We start from the raw sequence: 22,822 nt of genomic DNA, 5'->3' as shown, positions 1-22,822 counted from the left end.
AGAAATATATTACAACAAACAGGACAACTAATAGATCTTTACGATATACGTGGCTATAATGGATTGCGTCATGCCATAATGTAATTCCTAAACGTAGTGATCTGTACCAAAAGAAAAGTTGTTAATTATTTCTACGTAAATGTGTCAACAAGTTTGTTACGCTATATCTCTGACAGTAATCTATATTCTAAGATTATAAATCATAAAAACTTCATGTACTTAAATGACGCACTTTGAAATTTGATATGACACGGTATTACATAGCTATCACACACACACACACACACACCTAAAGAGAGAAGAGGATTGATTATAATGGCAATGTTTTATAGGTGTAACAAAGAGAAAATGTACAAGTAATAAAAAACAACTACATCATATGGAAAGATGACATTAACTGAGAGGGCACTACAGAAAAGTGTAACCTAACTCAGGTTTCTTAACATAGTAGCTGAGCAGTGGGATGCACTTATAAATAAAACTGAAAGCCAAGATCATTCATAAATTTCAAGACATGTATGACAATTAAACGTTTAAAAGCAATTTCTTATTCACTCCTCTTTTAATAAACAAGACACAATGATAAAATATAGCATAACATCTCACCCAAACTTGTTTTAAAAAATATCACAAGAATATTAAAGCCAATCAACAAGGAGATTCCTGGGCAGTCACACATGAAAATATAAATAAATGACTAAATAAATAATCCAGACAATTTCCACTGGTTCATATACTCTCACAACAAGAAGTAAAGCAGCTGACATAAACAAGCTTCCAAACAGTGCCTATATCCCTCTATACAGCTAAGAAACAGAACCTTCAATCAAAAACCTAATATAACTTTCAAGAACCATCGTTACATATAAGTTACACAGACCAGTAATACCTAATAGCTTTTTACAACATAGTCTTCCGTTAAAAGTCTGAATACATGGTCAAAATATACAGTATTTTTATGTACAGTTTACAAAAACTAATACCTGACAATACAGAACCTTTCTCACAGTAATATCAGGAACAATAATAAGTTTCCTCGCTGCACTAACAAACTAAACACCTTTCCTAGAGTAGCAGTAGCAGGAGCAGTAGTAGTAGTAGTACTGGAGTTAGATATACACCCTTCATGTCCTGTATAGTAGTAGAAGTTGTAGTAGTAACAGTAGTATCAGTATAAGTAGTAGTATTAAAGTCACTGATATACTCTCCATGTAGTAATGGTAGTAGTATTAACCCTTTCACTGCAACACAAAACAATTAGCAATGTGTGAAGTCTCTATAAGCACCTACAAGAAAGTTATCGATGAAAAGAATATGTTTTGCAATAAGATGTGGCTGTGGAACAAGTAAAGAGTAATTGGTGATTAGGGAAAGGTGTACCAGGTGGCAGTAGTAGTAGAATTAACAGTAGCCTCAGTGCCTTAGTAATACATCTCCTCCTCCACCCAGCTGCCTGGGTAGTGCCGTATCAAGTAGGTGAGCATCACGCCATAGGTGAGGGCCAGGAAGAAGAATGGCACTGCACAAAACCACCACTGAGCACTGGAAAAAAAGAGATAAAATAGATAAATAAATAAATAAATGATCTATCTATACTGTCACATCACATTTGAAGGTCAAGATGTGAAATGGCACTTTGCAAAACCACCAGAGGCCTGAAAAAATAAACAAATAAAAATGAATAAATTAATAATTATCCATCTATATAACTAGACCACAGGAAAGATGGTTGAGATGAGATTTAGGACAAGATGTAAAATTAAAATATACCTATTAGCTTACAAGGGCAAGGAAGATAGATCAAACATGAGGAAAAAACATTAAATAACTATATTTATACATGTACTTGGCAGGCTGAAGGATGTGTAGCCCAGACAAGATGCAGGAGAATATCTGCAGTAATAATGATCTATCAACATACTTACCAGGTCAAGGGGTGATGGCCAAAAGCAGTGAAGAAATAACACTAACTTATCTGTATACTTCAAAGGGAAAAGCACGGATAGCCGAGACAAGATGTGGAAAAAATAAATAAACAAAAAAAATTATAAAATGTACTACAATTTTTGGAATGAGGGGGCCTTTCTCATTAGTTTCCCTATAAATCTTCCCACTTCCATCCACTTTCCTAACTTTAAATCACACACGCTTCACGTCTCTGGCTCACATTAATGTTGGAGTTAACCCGTGAAGTAATAATTTTAACAAGACCAGGCCAAGTAGAGTTCAGAATACATACAATACCAAAAAAAAGAAGTGATGACAAAGGGCACAAACAAAAGTAGTTCCTGGAGGAAAAGACAGCCAATCAGGAGAGGCAACATCAGGTGGATCCTGATAGCAATGAATGAGGCGGTGTGTGGCGTGCCTGGGTCTCTCCACACCAGCACCCATGAGCAGAGTGAAAAAGTTAGAGTAAGGAGGGAAAATGAGATGATTATGCCAAACATGAGGTGTGTTTCTCTCTCACATGTACCAGGTAAATAGTGAAATAGTGAGAGGGTTTGTTACATGCACCGAGGACTTACTGCAAGGGGTAGATGTGGAGTGCCTGGTCCATGCCGGGGAGGTAGATAAGAAGGGCAGCCAGCACAGTTTCAAAGAAAAGGGAGAAATTCAGCACTGAATTCCTGGAAAAATTCAAAACATTCATTATCCAGCAAACAAGCATTTCCAAAGCTGAACACTAGGAACTCATCATTTGTTTTCTTAAAGTTCAGGTTTTTTTTTAGATATTTCAGGAACTAATCTTATCTAGTACTGATCTTGTGCATCTTGTGATCTTGGGAGGCATCAGCATTAAGACATCAGATCTTTCTCTATTTTCTGTTATGGTCTTGATGTCATTTTTGTGGGAGCAAAGAGCAAAAGGAAACTTTACCTCATGCCCTGGCGGATGAGGGAGTTGCGTCGGGTCTTGCAGATAAGGAGGGTGGCCCACTGGACCACCACAATGCTCACGAAGAAGGCCGATTGACAGGTGTACTCCAGCACCTTGCGGTCATGGTAGTTCTGCACAAGACAACATTTCTGCCTTACAATGGTGACAGCACAGGCATGGTCAGGGTGTAGAGGATTTCTAGCTAGAGATGCAGCTTAGTAATATGAAACAGACTGAGGTAAAGAGAGAGGGAGAGAGTTTGCAACAACATTTCATACTATCACACATGTAAAAATTAACATTTTCTTTGAATAGGCCATTTTAATACAGTGGAGTAATAATAGTGGAAATTTTCTTTACCATGCTCATTTAGCCTTTGGTCTGCCTCAGTATTTTAAACATAAATATAGTTATACTTTTGGTATTAAAGATTACTATAGAAAGAACCACATACCTGAACTACATAACAGCATTGCAACTTACTACAACAGGGACACAGGATGGCACACCCTTGAAGATCCCAGCCTCCTCACACTCACCCACTCCTGCCCATAAGAGTCCTCGAGGTCATTGATGCTCCAAGAGTACCACTGCTTCTGGATGCCAAAAAGTCTCCCAGGAAGGAAGCCATTCTCTGCCATCACCACAAAGTAGGTAAAGAATCCTGCCAGGGCCTGGATGACTCCCAGCTGCCAGTATGCAATGCACAGCAGTCTGGTGGGGAGCAGCTGCATTCACTCACCAACTTCCCACCCACTAATATCAACCAGCAAATGAGCAAATGAGGAAAACTAGCATCTATATTTTTCCACAACACTGCAGTAGTTTGCCAAGCAGAATAGTGAGCAACATGCACATTAAAATAATAAATATATACAGGATATACTGAAGATTAGTTGTTGGTTCATGAGTGAGCTAATGACAAATCTGAGATGTGCTGATTACCACTATGTCAGCATCCCACATTCATTAGTGCACCCCTTCTAGATACAAACATCCTACAGGAGGAGGGGGAGGAAATAGCATCAGCTGATGCATAAAAGTATCATTCCAAGTGTTGAAGGGACAGATATCATCAGCTAATGGATAAATATACTACTCCACACAATGGTCCACATAGAGTTTCAATTAAGTGCAGACTCTTTCACTTCTGATGTGTAATGAAGTAACATAAGGCAATTCAGATGTACTAGCAAGTAACACAGTCATGCCTCAAAACACAGTGTGTGTGTACCTGGAGTTGACCAGCCTGTCCTGGCACGGGTCACGAGGCTGCTGCTTCATGACGTCAGACTCCGCCTCCTCATAGGCAAGGGATATGGCAGGCATCTGTGGAAACACCTCCTCAGCTCCATATGGTTGGGGCACTGTGCTGACTCTCCTCATCTACTAATCCAGTCTCAGTAATTTACCACACTTTACCTTCACCACAAAAACAATATTTTCAGCACATTCTTCACCATCAAGTAACCACCTCAAAGATCTACATGATTAAGGTTTTTTTCTAATTTACTTTCATTCAGCACTCCAACAATCTTTACATCTCTCTCTATATTCATAAAATCACTGCATAAATTCTTGTTATTCAGGCTTGCTACTGTGACTCTTGTCCCAACATGTTTCCCAGCTGTCCTCTCATGAGGCAGTCAGCTTCTGTTATGTTGAGCCTTATCATGGCCACCCAGTTAACTATGGGATGTCTGAGTACTGATCAACTGAATCTATGTTTGCTGCAACAATCAACATGCACTCCACACTCACTATGTCAGTCCCCAAGTCGATGCAGAGAATGGTGATTGCTCCAAGAGGCAGTGGGATTCTGGCAATGACAAAGAAGATGAAGGGGCCAACCTCTGAAACTTTTGAAGTGAGGGTATACATCACTGATTTCTTCAGGTTATCAAAAATTATTCTTCCCTCCTCCACTCCTCTCACAATGGATGCAAAGTTGTCATCCATTAAGATCAAGTCAGCAGCCTCCTTGGACACCTCTGTGCCAGATATCCCCATTGCCACTCCTGCACGACACAACAATAGTTAGTCCCTGCACTCATCATTTACGTGTCTCCGAAAACACGGAACTGTTCAGAAGCAAAAGAGCAAAGTATATCCACACAAGCAATATAGTGAACATGAATACTTCAAGAAAAAACCTCTGCCTGACATATTAGTCTGTGCCACCATGGCCACCCCTCTGAAGGAGTTTGCTTGAAAAGGTATTAACATGGACAACACAAGACACAGAACAGAGGATACATACATATGAAAATCAGTGAGAATGGAGATGATACACATAAAAACACTTAATGATAGTTAGGGTAATAACAATTTAAAAATTAAGAGAAGACTTATTAACTATACTGATGCAATATTCATACATATCTACAGGGTCTTCAGAAGTCCACCCACCAATATCAGCCTTTTTGAGTGCCGGTGCATCATTTACCCCGTCGCCTGTGGCTGCCACGATGGCACCTGTCTCCTGGAATCCCTCCACCACAATGAGCTTCTGCTGTGGAGACGTGCGGGCAAACACTATCTCCTGGTGGCTGGAAAACACCTGCACTAAGTCTTTTGAGCTCATCTTAGATAGATCATTACCATGCAAGACAATGGCTGGGGCAAGGCTTGGGTCCACCTGACTGATGGGGAGACACAGTCTTTTGCCAACTTCTTCTATAGTTTCGCTTCTGGCCGAGATGATGCCCACCTTTCTGGCGATGGCCTTGGCAGTGATGGGATGGTCACCCGTCACCATGACTATCCTTATTCCCGCTGCACGGCACTGAGAGATGGCCACTGGTACATTGGCCCTTGGTGGGTCTATCAGCGATATGAGGCCGACAAAGCGAAAGCCACTCATGGGAAAGTTCATCTTCTCAGAGTCGAACTGATAGTCACGTGGGAAGTGTTTGGCTGGCAGGTGGCAGTCACACAAGCCCAGTACTCGTTCCCCATGGCTGGCCAACATCTCGTGGGTCTCCTCAAAGGCTTTCATGAAACTGTTTTCCAGGGGTTTCTCATGTCCATGCACAAGGGCAGTGTGGCAGGCATTCAGCACCACCTCTGGGGCGCCCTTCATCACCACCATGAAATTTGAGTACCGCTTCCCATGAATTTCATAAATGCACAAGTGGTACTTGCTGACTGAGGTGAATGGAATTTCAAAGACTTTCTTGTAAGAGGCACGAGTCTCCTCCAGGTTGCCAAAGGACAGCTCCACCCACTTGATGAGAGCCGCCTCAGATGCATCCCCAAATACTTGCCGCTTCACAATGGGGACATCACTGGCATCCTCAAATGTGGCATTGGTGCAAATGGCAGCAATACGGGCCAGCACCCTCAGAGTCTTGGGAGGGGCCAGTATCTGTGAAGGGGTGCCATACTCTGAGGTATTCACTGGCACCACCTGCAGGTTCACCCACAGGTGGACCACACTCATGCAGTTCTGGGTAAGCGTTCCTGTCTTATCAGTGCAGATGACAGACGTGGAGCCCAGAGTCTCCACAGCCTCCAGGTTCTTGATGAGGCAGTTCTCCTTGGACATACGCTTTGCAGCCAGTGTGAGGCAGACCGACACAGTGACCAGTAGACCTTCAGGAACGTTGGCCACAATGATGCCCACCAGGTATATAATGGCCTCTAACCACCCATACCCTGCAGCAAGATACTTAGGTATGTACTGATAACCTACATGGTACATGGATGTTTCTGGATCACCTGTCCCATTTCAAATCCCAAAGTAAATAAATGATTATACAAAAAAATGCCACAAAACATGAACTGTAATCTACAAATAACAAATCTCTTTGAATAAAAACACACACCAAAGGTAAAATTAAAGGAAAGCAAAGAGTATTTCCATGCATATCACATCAAAGGGGTGCTTGTATAAATCTGTGTGGACATCATGCCTGGGGACTGAACTGATCACATGTCTGATTATATGTCATGTCACATTACGCAAGTTTTGCAAACCACACAAGCACCACCAGTGTTGAGTGCACTCACCCATAAGCAATGCCAAAGCAAGGAGAATGAAGCCTTGCATAATGGATATAATGGTGATGAACCACACAAAGTGACTGATTTCCCTGGATAGTGGAGTCTCCAAAGGCTGTATCGTTGCAGTCAGGGCAGCAATGTGGCCCATCACTGTCCCATTACCGATGTTGATCACAATGCCAACTCCCTTTCCTGCAACGATACAGTACATAATGCATGCTTCAATAATTCACACCATTAAAAGATAGCTGGCATGTGGTCAGTGGCTGCCTGTGTCATCTAACTCCCTCCTGCTGGTGTGACCCAGCAAACACTGCATCACCAATACCAGGAGAACAGTAGCTGTGAGTTCAGTGACTTACCTGCATGATGAAATAAAGGACAACCCCTATATTTTGCTGCCAGGACTCACACATTGCCAAGTGGTGTAACATTCAAAACAAATATACCATATACTATGTACTTTCCAGACACAATTACAGATAAAATTAAATGCCCATAACTTCATTCTTATCAATCAAATCGATTTTTATTAATTACCAACACCTGCCATTTAGGAATTACTGATGCTGTCCTGCCTTAGAAAGGATGTATATTCCTCCCCAGTAATGTGTACAAACAGACATACTTACAGATAGATAAGCGACCTACCTTCCACAGCACTCGTGGAGAAGAATGCAATGTTGGTGGCATCAAGAACATTCTCCTCTGAAGCTTCTACTGTGAGGGTGATGTGTGTGCTCTCTCCTGTCAGTGGGGCATTGTCCACCTGTTTGGGGTGAAGGAATAGACACTGCATGGTGCATAAATATTCATCATTTGGTAAGAGAAATTGGTGCCTCTTAGTTGTGAATTAGAATCAGGAATTGTTTGTCATAAAGTGATGCAGGTAAAAACCTCTCATACAAACAGTAAAAATATATGTTTGAGAGTTCATCACAACAAAGCACTGGAGTTAGTGACTTTCACTCACTCAACACCACAATCAAGAAAACTTCCATACCATGAACTGGACATGATACTGATGGAGAAAAGTAGTGTTAAAGTTGTTTTTCTAACACTCCCCCTTGTTCATTAATTAGTGCAGCATGAACCATTCCTAATCTTTTTATGTAGTAGTAACAAAACCATGAGAAACCAACACTGACTTGATACTGCTAATACTAACCACCATCTGGCAAGACTTCATAGTAATGTTCTGATATAACAATGCAGTGCCACATATTATTTACTATACATATTCCCTACCAGTACTGCATGGGATTCAGTGATATGTCTGAGCCAAGTACATCACATCCCCACACCTTCAATCCTTGCACCTCAATCATGCGGAGATCAGCAGGAATGCGGTCACCGGCCTTCACTTTCACTATGTCCCCAGTGCAGAGCTCCTTCGTGTCGATGGTGAACTCCTTCCCACTGCGCCTCACAACTGTTTCCTGGTAATGGTATGCTGATATTCAAAATCTGAAGACATTTCACACGGACATGGTCACCTATTGCCAATATATTTCTTTTTACATTGCTGGCTTTCTAAACAAGGTGGCACACGACAGTAAAAATGGAATGCATGAATACAACTTAATTACTCAACTTTCCTAATTTCTCGGAGTAATTTTTACACAACTTTACATTTTGACTGAGTCCAAATCTTACATAATTTAGATTCCATCCAAATTCTCTAAAAATACCTTTACACATTCAAAGTAAAAAATCAAGTTCTTCATTGCCATGTCCTTGTTGACTATTTTCTGAAAGTTGTTTCTCATTGTACCTCCATAAATAGCATTAAACATTACATTATTTAAATTACATAATTAGTTGGAGCTTTTAGTATCCTCTACATGATATGCACACTTCCCTCTGCATATTATTCTGCATCATTAAATTCATGTTCTTGTCATATAACATTCCACTTGGCAGGGGAATGTTCAATGTAAAAGGCAACATCACAGGTGGGTGTATGACAGCACATCCTCTCCTCTCCCACAGCCTGGTGAGTGCAGTGTTCCCTGAGGTGAAGCATGTACATAAGAAAGTAACTATCCACACAGGAGGTGAAGTATCATTACCAACGGCACCATTTTGATGAATGACTCTATGATCTTGGAACCTTTGCGCTCCTGCATGAAGCTGAAGCCTGCTGATATCAACTCCACCCCTGCCAGAGCAATGCCCAGGTACAGCTGCAAAGGAACACCTGTATCACTGCTCTAGTATAATTCACTCACCAACATAGTGGAGTACAACATAATATTTTCCACATTGGAGGGATTAAGAAAATGTTACATAGATAAAGTCCATTTTGTGACATTACTTTATGCAAGAAGCAAATGAATATGTGTACAAGTTATATCTTACCTTCTCAAGACTATGTGAGATTAAACATTCTTCCAGCAGCAGTGTTATCAGTTACACAAATTAAAAAATGGTCTGACTGATCTAAAAAATGCAAGTGTGTGTGTATTGATTTTGTTTTTCTGTAAGGAAGTGAAATGTTATTTTTGTTAAAAAAAATACTGCTACTACTACTTCTACTATTGTGTGTGTGTGTGTGTGTGTGTGTGTGTGTGTGTGTGTGTAAGCATTTTATTTATCTTTTAATGTGACTGGATAAAGGTTTTACATGAAGTTACCTAACATTATATAAAGTAGAAAGTAAAAGAGAAAAAGTGTGTCATGTAATCTAGCTACAAAGAAGGAATGAGATGTGTCACCAGTAAACAAGACAACAGCACACAAAGAGTAGGTCTGAGTGTCAATTATGTATATAAACATCTTTAAACTAAGAGAAATTGACCAACCTGGGTACAAAGGTTATGAGAAGAATTTCTTTTATATTTTATTCATGAAAACTGCAGCTGACTTACAAAATTCTGAAAATATAAATCCTCTACAACAGTCATACTAACAATATTATAAAGTATCTACATATAGCTATACATACATCAAACAAAAAAAGAAACAAATTACACCAAAACTGAAGAAAACATTACATACAAGGAATGACTCTAGAATACAAGATATCTACCTACATCCATAGAAGAACTAACATATTATAAGGGAATGTTGCTCCAGTATCTAGTATATAAAACCAAGGAAGCAGGAAAATTAATGGCAGTATTACCATTACTGTCACCACCATTATCTTAGACACCTCAGTCACCACAGAAGGCAACCCTCTTTATGAGATAGCCATGAAATACATATGTGCATGCCTCACAATGTCTGTATGTAGCCATGAGATGCATACAGTACATGCCTCACAGTCCACAGTCTGTACACATGTAGTCACTGAATACATACACATGAACTACCTATCTCATAACCTGTATATAACTGTTGTGTCATGTAACATCTCTTCTATCTCCTTGGGTCATGGCAAGCTTTGGGGCATCACAGAAACACTGAAAAGTTGATCTGAAGGTGGTGGAAAATTATTATGAGAGATTTTTTCACCTGAAACTGAACCTTTGGCAGAACGGTGACAGTAAATATGCACATCCAACATGTTACGTCAGACCAAGACGATTAGCAAGGAACAAGTTATTTATCTGGTCGGTCTTGATTGTCCTATCACACAAGCACACTGCCCTGCTCTCTTATCCCAGACTGCATGCCAAAGTCCTTTCATTTGAGCACATAATTCCACTAACTTTCTTGGCTTCAGAGTATCTTGTGAATATATCCATAGTCTTTGGGTATACAATATAGATAGATAGATAGATAGATATATAGATAGATAGATAGATAGATAGATAGGTGATCTCAGGGCTCAACACCATATCATCTATACAAGAGTGCAACAAGTGGAATAAGTCACAAATAAGGACAGGAACAGGTGGAATTAATCAGCCATAAACCCAAGAGTACAGAACTGCCCATCACTATACGACAGCCACTGCCAGGCATACTCTGAAACCTTTAATTTACAGAACATATCACCACACTCTGAGCCCCACGCTTCCACAGGCCAGGCGCCAATGGGCAACCCCGTCACACCACCATAACAAAATGCCCGCCAGACTACTTGATGAGAGCTAAAAGGATACGAATATTCCCTGAGATAACTCACATATTCATTTTTTGTATCGCGCTGCAAGATGGAAGCCACATAGGCGAAGATGCAGAGAGCAGTTCCCGCCCACAGCAGGAGGGAGAAGCCTGTCACCAGCTGCTTCAGGAAGATATACACTGAGGAGACCCGCCTGATGGACTCCAGCACGTTGAGGCCATCCCGCTCCTGCCTGGCCCTCACCTCCTCCTCACACAGCCCCTGCATTGACGAGAGAGAAAGACACGGAAGTTAATACAGGAGGGATCTGCAGCAACTCTTCGAGGTAAACATGCTTTCAAGTTACAAGAAAGGAGGGATGTTAATATGCCAAGAGTTTTACCAGAGAAACATTGACAACCTAATGACTGATTGACTGACTTACTGAACCAAGAGGTGGAAAAACAAAAAAAAAAAAAAAAAATGAAGAAAGAAAGGAGAAAGTGAAAGAGGAAGAGATAACAGTGAAGTAAAAACATATAAAACAGGGTAAAAAAAAAAAAAAATAGCGAAAGAAAACTGCGAAACAAAACAAAACAAAAAAAACGAACGAAAGAAAACGAAAAGGGAAAAATTACGGAAAGAAAAAACGCGGAAGAAAAAGAAAAAAAAATAAGAGGGAAACTATGGAAAGGGGAAAAAATGACGAAGAAAAGTATATATATATATATATATATATATATATATATATATATATATAAATGGAGAAAAACGAAAAAAAAAAAAAAATAAATAAATAAATAAATGGCGAGAAACAATTTTTTTTTTTCCCCCTCCCGCCCACCGCTGCTCACCACGCGTGGGTCCACATCGAGCCTGGTGTACAGTTCCTCCAAGGATATTTTATGTTCATCCTGCTCCAGATCTTTCTTTAGTTCCTTTGTATTTTTCTTGGACTTCTTCCCCAACCTGAACGGCATGGCTGGTGCTGCAGGACGAGAGGATCGTACACCTCACTCCGAAATGTTTACGTGACGTAATTTCATTCGATTTTCTGTAAACTCGGGTAAAAATTTGAATAAGTTCTTCTTTCTTTTTTTTTTTCAGTAGGAGGGGATATCATAATTGAAATAGTAAATTGATTTTTTTTTCAGTATAAAAAAATATTGATATAAGTTTTTACTTTTCTTATTTCATTAAATTGTCGTTCCTTGAATAATATGACGCATTTTGAAGAAAATGATATATATACATAATTTTTCAATGCTTAAAAATATTAGATTTGACTATTGCATTAATTGCTCAATTCACAGAAAATAAATGAAAAAAAGAACTTGGAAAAGGAAATGGATAAATGGTTCTCAGTACAATTTGTAGGTATATAAAAAACTAAAAACAATATAAAGAATAGTGTTTGAATATCAATAAAACATCAATATCAATTTTAACAACAATCAGTGAAACATTTGTTATTCATTACAGTACAATACATGACAGTGGAACGTTAATTTCTGTACGGTAATGAAGACTGACTGACTGGGGAAAATGGCCGTATGTTTGCTCTGAATAATGATAATGCTACCAGACATATAAAAATAAAGACAACAATGGCTGCAGAACGCATGAACGTTAATTTATAATGAAACATTTCCTTCAACATGATGCCAGAACGTTTCCCTGAGTACCCATGATGAAACGTTTGAGAATGATGGCGAGGTGTGGGGAACGTTTTCTCAAGGCACGGTTTTATTAGAGAGCATGGTAGGGAGAATTGAATGCATGGGTGACTTGTGGAATTGTGCAAGCGTGGCGTGTCCAGCTTGGAAATAGCTAAATATGGCGTATGCTGAGCTAAATAAATGAAGGCTGCCAGCTATTAATATACTAATAAAACAACAACAACAACAACAACAACAACAACAACAACAACAACAACAACAACAACAATCATCTTCACCATCATCATTAAAACAGGACAAAAGTCGTTCCCTGCCTTCTTCACTCATTTGTCTGTCTATCTGTCTATTCCAAGCCACACCAGCAAAACTCATCTCTACATATACTTCGCCTTCTCTGCCTCTTTAGCATTGTTAGGTTGTCATTGTGTTGCTTTAATTGACACATGGGGACAAAGGCACTCACACATGAACAGGTGTATGCCATGATGCTGCAACACGTATAGATGGTAGTGAGGTTATACAATGATGCTAAAACACGTATAGATGGTAGTGAGGTTATACAATGATGCTAAAACACGTGTATATAGCTAATGAGGTTACACAATTATGCTAAAACACGTGTATATTGTTAGTGAGGTTATACAATTATGCTAAATTACGTGTATATTGTTTTAAAAGAAGTTATACAATGATCATAAAACGTGTACATTGTTAATGAGGTTATACAATGATGCTAAGACATGTGAAGACAATTAATGAAGATGTTTGAACATGTATACCATAATTATTAATGAAAATAATGGTTTAACACGTGCAGATGGTAATGTTGTACGTATAATGGTGCTAGAACAATAAATGAAAAATAACATAATGGATTTGAGTTTACGGTGTTGAGTTTATATGTCTATTTACTCATTTATTATTATTAATTTTTTTTTTATGAAAGTCTGAATTACAAGAAAGCAACAGTGTGCCAGATGATTGACACGAGAAAAAATGGGACAGTGGAATATGTGAGGAGCATGAGAGAGAAAGGCAGGGGAGAGAAGATGCAAGTAATTCTGATTCTGACAGGAACGACAGAATGAATAAACCAGGAAGGGAATGGGTGGTGGGGGGACTGTAGAAGCAGGCGATGATTGGGACAGCGAATGATTTCCTAGAGAGAATGTGGCATGCTAGATGAATACATTAGCTGTGTGGCGGATGCTGACTGTCTTCTGTTTTCTGTTGCTTCCCTTAATTAACAGAGCTGCTGTTGTAGAGATCAGACTCAAAAGCAATTCCAAGTCCCTGTAGCATCAAATCTACTTTTAACAGGACTTGCTTTGAGTTCCTGGGATTTTTTTGAGAATGTTTTCATGATGCTAGTGAGAGTTTAAGTTTTCCGCATCATCGATAGAGAAATAACCTTGAGAATTCAGTTACTCATCCCGTGACCGTTGGAAATGGTTCTTATGACGCAAAAAAAAAAATAAATAAATAAATAAAATAAATAAATAAATAAATAAAAATAAATGAATAAAAACACCGGCACAGGATTCGTATCGATTACTGCAAACACAATACAAATAATATTATAATAAGCCAAAATATTAAGTGAACAGTCCTTATCTATCCATCTGACGTCGTTGGTTATGCTAATGCTGAATGGTCGTGTATTAATGAGCAGGTCTTACAACTCATTAATGCGCAAAGTATCACGATGAGTGTGCAGTCGTGGCGGTGCAGTGCTGTGAGTGGCGGTGCAGTGCTGTGAGTGGCGGTGTAGTGCTGTGAGTGGCGGTGCAGTGCTGTGAGTGGCGGTGCAGTGCTGTGAGTGGCGGTGTAGTGCTGTGAGTGGCGGTGTAGTGCTGTGAGTGGCGGTGTAGTGCTGTGAGTGGCGGTGCAGTGCTGTGAGTGGCGGTGCAGTGCTGTGAGTGGCGGTGTAGTGCTGTGAGTGGCGGTGCAGTGCTGTGAGTGGCGGTGCAGTGCTGTGAGTGGCGGTGTAGTGCTGTGAGTGGCGGTGTAGTGCTGTGAGTGGCGGTGTAGTGCTGTGAGTGGCGGTGCAGTGCTGTGAGTGGCGGTGTAGTGCTGTGAGTGGCGGTGTAGTGCTGTGAGTGGCGGTGTAGTGCTGTGAGTGGCGGTGTAGTGCTGTGAGTGGCGGTGCAGTGCTGTGAGTGGCGGTGTAGTGCTGTGAGTGGCGGTGCAGTGCTGTGAGTGGCGGTGTAGTGCTGTGAGTGGCGGTGCAGTGCTGTGAGTGGCGGTGCAGTGCTGTGAGTGGCGGTGCAGTGCTGTGAGTGGCGGTGTAGTGCTGTGAGTGGCGGTGCAGTGCTGTGAGTGGCGGTGCAGTGCTGTGAGTGGCGGTGTAGTGCTGTGAGTGGCGGTGCAGTGCTGTGAGTGGCGGTGCAGTGCTGTGAGTGGCGGTGTAGTGCTGTGAGTGGCGGTGCAGTGCTGTGAGTGGCAGTGCAGTGCTGTGAGTGGCGGTGTAGTGCTGTGAGTGGCGGTGCAGTGCTGTGAGTGGCGGTGCAGTGCTGTGAGTGGCGGTGCAGTGCTGTGAGTGGCGGTGCAGTGACAGCAGATTACAAGAAGCCTATAGTTAGTGCTTATGGTGAGTTTGCTTACACATTTGTTGACAATGGACAGAAAACACAATTCTACACACAGACAGAGACGTGTTGAGAGAGAGAGAGAGAGAGAGAGAGAGAGAGAGAGAGAGAGAGAGAGAGTTTGATGGGGAGCAAGTATGCGGGAGAAGGAAAGCAGAACACACAGACTGGCAGCTACTCGTGCATGACGCCTCCACTACTGACGGCACAGACGCAGCTCCCCTCGAGGCAGCCTGGCAGGGAGAGGGAGTAGTGGACAACGACAGAGAGGTGCACCAGAGCACACTACAACATACCATGGGATAGAAGGTGACGCCAAGGCTGCATCACGTCTGTCTGTGCTGCTCCGGCGACGCCCTCAAGGCTGTCTGCTCGGCCGCCTGCTTGAGGGGAGGTGTGGGTGGTGGTGGTGGTGGCGGTGACGTGCGGCGATGGGATGTTGAGCAGCGGGGTGGAGGTGTTGGAGTCAGCGAGGAGGGTGGGGTGACGGGAAGGGGCGATGGGGCGCAGGGGCGGGGAGCTTGGACACAGGCCTGGGAAGCTGAGGGCGAAGGTGCTGGGGAGCGAGGCTGAGGTGGTGAGGTGCGGTGTGTGGGTGTTGGGGAACAGCACGGGGAGTCTGGAGAAGGGGAGTGGGATTTGGATGGCTGGGAGAGATGGGTGGGTGTTGGGGAAGGGAACGCGAGCACACACACACGGGGCTGGGGTGCTAGGGCGTGGCGTGGGCAGGGCAGACTGCTTGCTGGGGGCCAGACATCCCCCACACACGCCCTTCGCGGTGGCCTCCCGCCAGAACACCTCAAGCTCCTCCAGGGGGCGGCACCGCGTCTCTGGCAACAGGAGGGCGAAGCCCGCCAGCAGGAGACAGCCGCCTCCGTAGCCCCAGCAGGAGAACGTGAATTCCTGGTCAGTGGAGGGCGCGATGAAGGTGAGGCTGAACTGGGCGCCGCACAGGACAGCGTTGGCGAGGCCCGAGCCCAGGCCACGCACGGGCCCCGGCAGCAGCTCGGACACCATGAGGCTGGCCACGGGACCCACGCCGGCGCCGTAACACACCACGAACACCACCGTGAACACGAAGGGCGTCACCTGCGGCCAGAAGTGTTCTCCGGTAGAGGCGTAGTAGTTGGCCAGCACGACCATGGCCACTCCGGCGGTGAGTGAGGCGCGGGACAGTACGGCCCGACGGGAGAAGTGGCGCAGCAGGAAGCAGCAGCCGCCCAGGTTGGCGGCCACCCTGGCAGCCCCCACCACCACGCTGCCCCACAGCGGCGACAGGCCCACGGCGCCGCCTGACAGCACGCGGCTCAGCGTCAGCACCAGCACCATCTGGCCGGTGCTCTCCTTCAGCAGCACCAGAATGAGTCCCGCCAGCACGGGCAGCAGGAACCTCGCATGCCTCAGCAGGAAGACGGGACAACCACGCTCCTTCCCGCGCTGCTTGTCGCCCTCCAGCTGCATGGTGAGCAGCTCCTTCTCCACACTGACACCGGCAGGGCGGAGGGCGGTTAGCACCTCACGGGCCTCCTTCAGGCGGCCACGATGAAGGAGCCATGCCGGGGACTCCGGCACGAGGGCCACGGCGAGGGCGGTGGGCAACAGCAGGCAGGATGGCACCAGCAACACCACGACGGACCAGTGCAGGGCGGCCTCCAGCAGGTAGGCCAGCAGGAAGCCCAGGGAGAAGGCCGCCTCAGGAAGGGCGCCCACCACATCTCGCAGCCGCGCCTCCACCACCTCGCACGGGTACACGTAGACGCTCAGGCCACAGCCGGCCACCAGCACACCCTGCGGGGCACAACACGCCTGTCAACGTCACAGCCCACCACAGCCACGCGGCGCCGTGTGACCCTAGCGAGCTACGTGACCCACGAAGTGACCCTGAGAGCACCCACCTGCAGAGCGCGGAGGACGATGAGTGTGGGGGCGTGCGGTGTAACGAGGGGTAGCAGCAGCCACGACAGAGCAAGGCCAGGCAGCAGCAGCAGCAGCAGGCGGCGAGGTCCCAGCAGCTGCATCAACATCCCCCCCACCACGGATCCGGGGATCGAACCCAGGTACAGCACACTTCCTGCAATACCACCGCCACCATCACCGCTCCAGTAACCGCCTCGCTATCAGCCACACACACACACACACACACACACACACACACACACACATAGCGGCGAGGTGAGGAAGGTGAGCAGAAGTCAAGAGAGGGCGACAGAGGAAAACATCAGTTAAGATAAGCCAGTGTGGTGAAAGGACGAATGGGATGCAAAGAGGATGAAAAGAGAGAGAGAGAGAGAGAGGAGGAAGGGGGAGGAGGACTAAAAGCAGGCGAATGTGTATCATGAGAAAGGGAGATTACGTAATGAAAAGAGGGAGGGAGTGAGGGAGGGAGGCGAGAGGAAAATGACTTGAACACATGAATAAGGATGAACGGAGAGTAGGAGAAGAAGAAGAAGAAGAAGAAGAAGAAGAAGAAGAAGAAGAAGAAAGACAGAAGGAAAAAAAATAAGCAGAAGAAAAGAAGAAGAAAAGAAAAATAAGACGAATACTAGGAAAGGAAACGAAACGAAAGGAAGGAAAGGAAAAGAAAAAGAAAAAGAAAGAGAAGGAAGAGACATACATAACCAGCTAACAAGATTACACACACACACACACACACACACACACACACACACACACACAGAGAGAGAGAGAGAGAGAGAGAGAGAGAGAGAGAGAGAGAGAGAGAGAGAGAGAGAGAGAGAGAGAGAGAGAGAGATGGTTGCCCACTTACTGAACCATGATATCTCCTGGTGGGTCAAAGTGACGTCCCTCTCTCGCGTCCAGACGTGGAGGGCCAGCGGGGGGTAGGCCAGCACCAGCCCCAGCGCCACGCCGACCCACGCCACCAACCCTGAGTACACCACCTGGGCCACGGGGGAACACGGGGGAGATGACACGGGGCTAATTATTGATTTATTATTGTTGTTAGTATTATTATTATTATTATTATTATTATTATTATTATTATTATTATTATTATCATTATTATTATTATTATCATTATTATTACTATTATTATAATTTTTGGTGTTTTTATTTTTGTTGTTGGTTAGGTTATCATTGCTGTTGTTTTTATGTTTGTACGCAAGAGGTTGGCGAAGGTCACGAGAGGGACAGAGAGAGAGAGAGAGAGAGAGAGAGAGAGAGAGAGAGAGAGAGAGAGAGAGAGAGAGAGAGAGAGAGAGAGAGAGAGAGAGAGAGAGACTTCTTTGGCACTGATCATAGAAAACGAAGGGCGAGTACCGTAGACTTCTCACAAGAGTAACCAAATAACTGAATGACTGACTGACTGACTGACCGACTGACTGACTGACCGACTGACGAACTAACCAACTATCTGACTACCTATCTAGCTACCTATATAACTGACTAAATAACTAAATAACTAAATAAACATACAAATAAACAAAAGTACATAAGAATATATAAAAAAAAAAAAAAAACATTACAAATCAAGACACAAGAGGAGCATAATGTCAGCATTGCCTTGAGGTATCGTAATAGCATAGGTCATTCAAACACGTCTGTCTGTTTGTCTGTCTCTTGGCACTCATAACTTCGTACCCCTCTTCTCACTTCCTTTGTCACTTCTAGACGTAGCACTGCACAAAGAAAACGAGTGTGGTGGTGGTGGTGGTGGTGGTGACACAGTTACTGGTTTACTAGTGTCTTGGGCGTGACACTTCTGACACTTTCTCGGATTTTTTCTTTCTTTTCCTGTCTTGCTGAGAGGAAAAGGGAGTCAGGGTGTTGTAGTGTCTGAAAGCTATCGTTATTTCTGTCTTTCTTTCTGTTCGTGTCTGTCTAATTCTCTGTCTTTCTGTTTATCGTTTTCTGTCTCATTCTGTCCTTCTGCCTGTGTTTGTCTGATGTCTTTCTGTCTGTCCGTTTCTGTCTAGTTCTGCCTTTCTGTCTATGTCTGTTTAATTTTGTCTTTCTCGTCGTTTCTGTCTGATTATGTCTTCCGTCTGTCCGTTATGTCTAATTCTGTCTTTCTGTCTGTCCATTTCCGTCTACTTCTGTCACTTCACTCACTTCACACTGGACAGGGAAGACAGAAGGAAAGAAGACATGCAGACTCATCGATCTAATTTGCTATCTGCATGTATGTCTGTCTATTTATCCGTCAGTTTATATCCAAGCAGGGCACTGGCTAAGGGTTGAAAAAATGTAAAGAAAAAAAAAGAGGAGTTACGGGAGATACCAGTTCCTAAAGAATTGGAGCAGAAGCATTAACCAGAAAAAGAAGAAGTGATCAAGCGTGTCTGTCTATCCGCCACCTCATTCACTTCAGCTGGACAGGAAGGACGAAATGTAAAACGACAGACAGAACCAATAATTTGACTCTTTCTGTATCTCTGCCTGGCTATCTGAAACGCTGCCTGTTTGCTTCACGCCTTCCGCCACCCTCTCTGCCTTCCATAGAGGAGGAGGAGGAGGAGGAGGAGGAGGTGCAGGAGACCCCAACACACACACACACACACACTCTCTCTCTCTCTCTCTCTCTCTCTCTCTCCACGATGACCACTGCCACTAACTTCCAAAGATAACGTGAAGACCGAAGTGCAGATTGCAAGGCACACACACACACACACACACACACACACACCTGTTTCTCCCGGGGCGTGAGGGCAGAGCGACAGAACACTTTGCGGATGCCCCCAGCGATGCAGCTCAGGTCCTTGACTCCCGAGGGACGGCTCTCCTCCTCAGCGGGCTCAGAGATGTCCATGAAACACTTCCCAAGGGCGCGAGTCACGGGCAGACTCACACCGCACTTGTATTATCACTCTCTCTGTGTTTCTCCTGACGAAGTAGAGGCAGGGATTGGAAGTGTGTATGTGTGTATGTGTGTGTGTGTGTGTGTTAGTTCTTGAGGTGAGAGGGGAGCAGCGCACAGTGGCAAGGAAAGGAGTGTGGCCAAGCAATTTATATAGCAGTCTTCTCCCCTCTATGCGCAGGTCCCCTCTCTCCCTCTCTCTCTCTCTCTCTCTCTCCTCTTACCCTCTCCTCCTCCCCCTCCTCCTCCTCCTCCTCCTCCTCCTCCTCCTCCTCTTCCTCTCCTGTCCTGTCATCATCTCCCCTCACCCTCTCTCCCTTACTTCCCCTTACTTCCCCTCACTCTATCCCCTACTCGCTCTCATCCTGTCCCCTCACTTCCCCTCACCCTCTCCCCCTGCCCTTCTCACGCTTCCCCATCCCCTCCCCTCACTTTTTTCCCCTTAAATTTCCTTTTCTTACTTTCCCCTCATCCCCTCACACTCTCTACTCTCACTTCCCCTCTCTCCTCTCCCCTCATCTTCCTCTTACTATTTCCTCTCTCTCTCTCTCTCTCTCTCTCTCTCTCTCTCTCTCTCTCTCTCTCTCTCTCTCTCTCTCTCTCTCTCTCTCTCTCACTTCTTTTTTTCTTTCTCCCCGTCTTCACCACCACAACCACCATCACCACCACCATCACCACCACCACCACTATCACCACCATTTCTTCTGCCTCCACTTCATCACAACTAAGTGGATATGTTATTCACTTCCCTCATCACCACTATCATCGCCATTACCACCACTTTCATCACCACCATCACCACCACCATCACCACTGCCGTTGCTTTCACTCTAGATTCACGCATCATTCATTCATTCATTTATCCATTCATCTCTCTCTCTCTCTCTCTCTCTCTCTCTCTCTCTCTCTCTCTCTCTCTCCTCCACTTCCAGTCTATTTATTACTCCCACCTCCACTCATCTTCCACAACACACTCCACTTTCACTTTGCACCGTTACATCCTTCCCCTCCACCCTCTCTATTTCTTTGCTCTCTCTCTTCCACCAGTCCTCCTCCACCAGTCGACCACCACCGCTCCACTCATTCCACACTCCAGTATTTTCTTCCCTTTCTCTCGCTCTTCCTTCTCTGACTCACCTCACCAGTTAAGCATTCCAGTCACTCCATCTGCCGATCCGCAAGAAGGTTAAAAGAGTGACGAACAGAAAGAAAGGGAAAACAAGGGACAAGAAATGAAAATACTCAATATACACCGACTTTCCTTGAACTATAACTGAATCAGAATAAAAAAAAAAAAAAACTTGATATTCAGTAACAAATAATACAACTGAGCAAGATTTTATTTATTTATTTATTTATTTATTTATTTTTTGTTTTGTTTATATGAAACTGATTCCGCGAACAGACGAAGTAAAATAAAACAAAACAAATAATCAATAAAAAAAACTGTAAGAAAGTAATTCTTCATACGATAAACAAACACAACCGCTAAAGAAAAAAAAAAATACAAGACAAAGCAAATCAAAATAAACGAATTAGTGAAAGAAAAAAAATCCAAGATAACAAAACAAACACAGCTGCTATATATATATATATATATATATATATATATATATATATATATATATATATATATATATATATATATATATATATATATATATATATATATATATATATATATATATATATATATATATATATATATAATAACAGAACTAAACTAAGTTAAACTAAATAAATTATCAACTAAATAGAAACTCCCAAAGAAAAACACTCCTTGAAAGAAACAAAATAATAAAACAAAACAAACTAAACAAAATCAAACAAACAAAAAAAAATTAATAAAAAAAAACAAGAATTTTTTTGTTGATCAATTATTTTGTATTATTTAATTTTGTTTTGGATCGTTTTGCACAGAATGATAAAACAAGACAAAACAAAACAAAATCAAATTAAACAAATTATCAACCAAATAAAACAAACGTAACAAAAAAAAAAAAAAATCCTTACAACAAGATAATAAAATAAGACAAGACAAGACAAAACAAAACAAAACAAAACAAAACAAAATCAAACAAAACAAGACAAATCATTTACCAAATAACACAAACTCCCAAAGAAGCGCATCTCTTACAAGAAACAAAATAAAAAAATCAAACAAAACAAAACAAAAAATCAAATCAAACAAAACAAAACAAAACAAAACAAAACAAATCAAACAAAACAAAAGCAAAACAAAAACTAACAAAAAACAAAACAAAATCAAACAAAACAAAACAAAATCAAACAAAATTAAAAACTCCAAACAAAATTTATTCCTTATATGACAAACAAGAAGATCTTCCTGCTTTGAAGAACAACCATATTTAGCATGAAGGTTGGTGGTGGCAGTGCGCGGTTACTAAGGGCGAGCGGTCTTTGTCCCGAAACTTCTGTTGGGAGGGCGGGAGAGGGAAGGGAGAGCGGGAGCGGGAGGTCGAGAGGAGCAGAGACTGGGAAGCGAGCGAGAAGAGAGAGAGGCGATAAAGAAACGGCATCGAATAGGAAATACAGAGAGAGATAGGGAAGGAAGGAAGGGTAGGGGAGAAAAGGTAGAGAAGGAGAGACAGGGAAACCACGTTGAGACGGGAGGGAGAGGAAGATGGGGAGAGAGAGAGAAGGGAAGAGGAAGATGGGGAGAGAGAGAAACAGAACTGGGGAAGAAAGGCGAAGGGAAGAAAAGGGAAGAAGTAGAGGAAAACAGGGAGAGGAACCAGAACGGAATAGTAGAAGCGGGGGAAAGAATAGGAGGGAGAAGTAACGGGAGGAAGAGCGTGTGAGAGGGGAATCCCACTAAGCAGGCAACGACCACTCTAC

General features: G+C 43.2%; 2 protein-coding genes across 8 annotated transcripts; both read right to left on the bottom strand.

The window, feature by feature from the left end:
* Nucleotides 1-543: 543 nt before the first annotated feature.
* LOC135090086 (sodium/potassium-transporting ATPase subunit alpha-1-like) lies at nt 544-15,582 on the bottom strand. 7 transcript variants are annotated; one of them, XM_063986398.1, is made up of 14 exons: nt 11,735-11,905; nt 10,962-11,162; nt 8,959-9,072; nt 8,191-8,325; nt 7,538-7,655; nt 6,893-7,078; nt 5,291-6,538; nt 4,643-4,899; nt 4,116-4,222; nt 3,421-3,595; nt 2,882-3,012; nt 2,529-2,630; nt 1,381-1,542; nt 544-1,131 (listed from the first exon to the last, which is right to left on the bottom strand). In XM_063986398.1, exons 1-13 carry the CDS (start codon nt 11,858-11,860, stop codon nt 1,422-1,424), a joined length of 3,021 nt encoding a protein of 1,006 aa, XP_063842468.1. In that variant the 5' UTR covers nt 11,861-11,905; the 3' UTR covers nt 544-1,131; nt 1,381-1,421. The 7 variants fall into 7 exon arrangements, with proteins under 7 accessions (XP_063842468.1, XP_063842471.1, XP_063842467.1 ...); XM_063986401.1 differs by lacking the exon at nt 11,735-11,905 and adding an exon at nt 15,444-15,582 and having other exon boundaries at nt 544-1,542; XM_063986397.1 differs by having other exon boundaries at nt 544-1,542.
* Nucleotides 15,474-19,915, bottom strand: LOC135089960 (facilitated trehalose transporter Tret1-like). Its single transcript, XM_063986147.1, has 5 exons — nt 19,793-19,915; nt 17,915-18,047; nt 17,043-17,218; nt 15,903-16,935; nt 15,474-15,766 (listed from the first exon to the last, which is right to left on the bottom strand). Exons 1-5 carry the CDS (start codon nt 19,913-19,915, stop codon nt 15,474-15,476), a joined length of 1,758 nt encoding a protein of 585 aa, XP_063842217.1.
* Nucleotides 19,916-22,822: the final 2,907 nt, after the last annotated feature.

The sequence above is a fragment of the Scylla paramamosain genome, chromosome 34 (genome assembly GCF_035594125.1).
Source record: "Scylla paramamosain isolate STU-SP2022 chromosome 34, ASM3559412v1, whole genome shotgun sequence".
NCBI lineage: Eukaryota > Metazoa > Arthropoda > Malacostraca > Decapoda > Portunidae > Scylla > Scylla paramamosain.
The sequence above is the reverse complement of the archived record's forward strand: the minus strand, read 5'-3'. Positions and strand labels throughout refer to the sequence as shown.